Source organism: Photinus pyralis, unplaced genomic scaffold, assembly GCF_008802855.1.
Source record: "Photinus pyralis isolate 1611_PpyrPB1 unplaced genomic scaffold, Ppyr1.3 Ppyr1.4_LG4, whole genome shotgun sequence".
NCBI lineage: Eukaryota > Metazoa > Arthropoda > Insecta > Coleoptera > Lampyridae > Photinus > Photinus pyralis.
In genome coordinates this window covers 14,541,917-14,544,314 of record NW_022170511.1, presented here as the reverse complement: position 1 = coordinate 14,544,314, position 2,398 = coordinate 14,541,917, and the positions used below count along the sequence as shown (strand labels likewise).

At 40.5% G+C, this 2,398-nt stretch overlaps 1 protein-coding gene across 1 annotated transcript; it reads right to left on the bottom strand.

The window, feature by feature from the left end:
- Positions 1 to 825: 825 nt before the first annotated feature.
- LOC116168084 (histidine-rich glycoprotein-like) lies at positions 826 to 1,716 on the bottom strand. The gene has a single exon (XM_031483740.1). The coding sequence runs from the start codon at positions 1,714 to 1,716 to the stop codon at positions 826 to 828; it is 891 nt and encodes a 296-aa protein (XP_031339600.1).
- Between the last annotated feature and the right edge of the window lie 682 nt (positions 1,717 to 2,398).

The window sequence follows — 2,398 nt, the reverse complement described above, 5'->3', positions numbered from 1 at the left end:
GTCAAGCAAGTTTAGAATTGGCTGGCTCTACATAATATCTCACCGTGAGAGTAGTGTGTCTACGCTAGACCAATGCTGTTAAAAGAGAACGTAGAACGTCATAGCAAAAGGATTTCGATGCAGTATTGAGTATAGTGTTACTGCGGAGTTATCATCATTGATCAGAATTGATTAAACTAATCAAGAATTTTTTGTATAAGTACGTGATTTCAGAGATTAAAACCTACGTCTTGAAGTTCCTTATTTTAGCGCCAATTCGTAGGCGTTCAGTGTGATGATTTTAAGCAAATTTCTTGAGCACGTTTGTGAATGAAATGAAAGTGTTAACTCTAAAGCCGGATCCACATTATCGAACCGAGCTACAACTCAAACTTTAAACTGAGCCACAAGCCGAGCATATTCGTGAACATGTAGGTACACAATTTTTTATCGAGCCGAACCTCGTGCAGTCAAGAAAATCGTCACGATCCACGTATTTAGGTAAACGCGAGAAAATGTGTTATGGATATGCATATGTGCGGATCGGCTCGGACTGCCGTCTAATCAACTTTCAGCCGAGTCATGTAACATTATTTGTTGTTTCCCTAAATAAGTACCTACCGGGAAAAGGGAGAAACACATTTACATTACGCTTACATGGGCTGTACTGTTTGTAAGAACATGATGGCAAAAACGGAGGAAAATTAAAAAAAATATGTATATAATAAAAAAAGTCCGTTGTTCATGTTTTTATTTTATTCTTTGCTTCAAATGTCCCACGGCCATACAATAACAAACTATGAATGGTTGAACAAACGCAAAGAAGCTAATTTCATACGGATGAAATTAGTAATCATCGTAGTCAAATCTTGCATGTGACGGAACAACTCTCAGGTGAACGTCATCCAAGTCATGACCGTCGCGATGATGCCTTTCATGATGAAGTCTGTCAGGGTGCACGTGAGGATCTTCGTAAATGGTAATGGTCGATTTGTCGGGGTGATCGAAGGTGTCGTACAAAACGCGGTGACCGTGTCCTGGATGGTAATGCTTATCCCTGTAGTAGTCGCTTGAAACTCTGTCGTGGGTACCATCGCGTACTTTGTCGAAGTGGTCGTTGTCTGCGTAGACCTTGTCGTGGTTGTAGTTTACGTTATCCTCGGCACTCTTAAGGCGACGTCTTCCTGCGGCGTGTTTATTTTTCTCGTAGTTCTCTCTCTGCTTATATGAATCGTCATAGTGCCCTCTTTCGTCATCTGAAGTTTTCAAAACACCGTGCGCTCCGGAATGGCTCTTCTCGTGTTCGTTACCACCTTCCTCGTCGTTTTCGTCATAATAACTGGACTTATTGCTGCTTTCGTCTTTGTGGTAAGTGTTATGAAAGCCGGAATTGTGGTGGCCTTTCCTCTGCGAGGATTTCGAGGCGGCGTTCGCGTGCGATCCACCTTCGTGCTTATTAAAATTTTGATCGGCGTAATTACCTGTGTCCAGGTGATGATTTTTGTCTTCATCTATCGCCGCATATCCACCGGACTCGCGTTGTTTTGAGTAACTATCTTCTGCTCCGCTCCTGAATCCGTCAGCTCCGTGAGCACTAGCGTATTTGGCATTATGGTGCGCGCCCAGGTTGTCGTCTTTATGTTTTCTTATGTAGTCTCCATCAGAACTTATTGAAAGTGATGGAATGCAAAGAACTGTGGTAACGAACAGAAGCGTAATAAGTAAGTGCACTATCATGGTTGAACAATTCACTATACTTTTTTATGCTTAGCTGTTCTCCAGTCTGCACCCAGTAATACTGAATATTGCTTAGTAAAAGAAGGCTTTTATATAAAACCATAAACGGAATTCCACCTACGTCTAATTCGGATGTATCAATTCAATTCGGTTAATGTGATAAATGTGACAAGAAGGTTACGTATTGTATTAATGACATTGCAGATTATTTTAGCTCTAATTACACCTAGAAATCATAAAAAAGTTAAGTTTTAGAAGGCGGATAACGAATTTCGAGGACAGATTTAAAACAAAGATGCCCACGCGAATGATTTTTTTTATTATTTCGATCGGACCATGACTTATGGTCAACTTAAAAATAAACTTACTATAATTTGTAAACTTTACCGTTACGCAATCTATTACTCGTATCGCAACGCGAAACTTTTGTGCCTACTTAAACAATGCTGTTAAATTTAATTTCGGGCGATGTAGTGACGTTTAGAAGTTCGCTAGGTAGTTTGATCCAAAGAAGCGCTGTTCTGAAGGATCCTCCCTAATATTTACCCCTCAAGAAAACTCGCATCCAGATAAATTTTCTCTCTGAACGATTCTCCCTCAGAAAATGCGCCACTCGAAAATTCGCTTTTAAACCTCCATACCCCTAATATTTTGCCCCTATAAGGTTTACAGCCGGAAGATT

What these genes read in the sequence shown, in the direction of transcription:
- LOC116168084 (XM_031483740.1), bottom strand. Translation starts at nt 1,716, where the DNA reads ATGATAGTGCACTTACTTATTACGCTTCTGTTCGTTACCACAGTTCTT.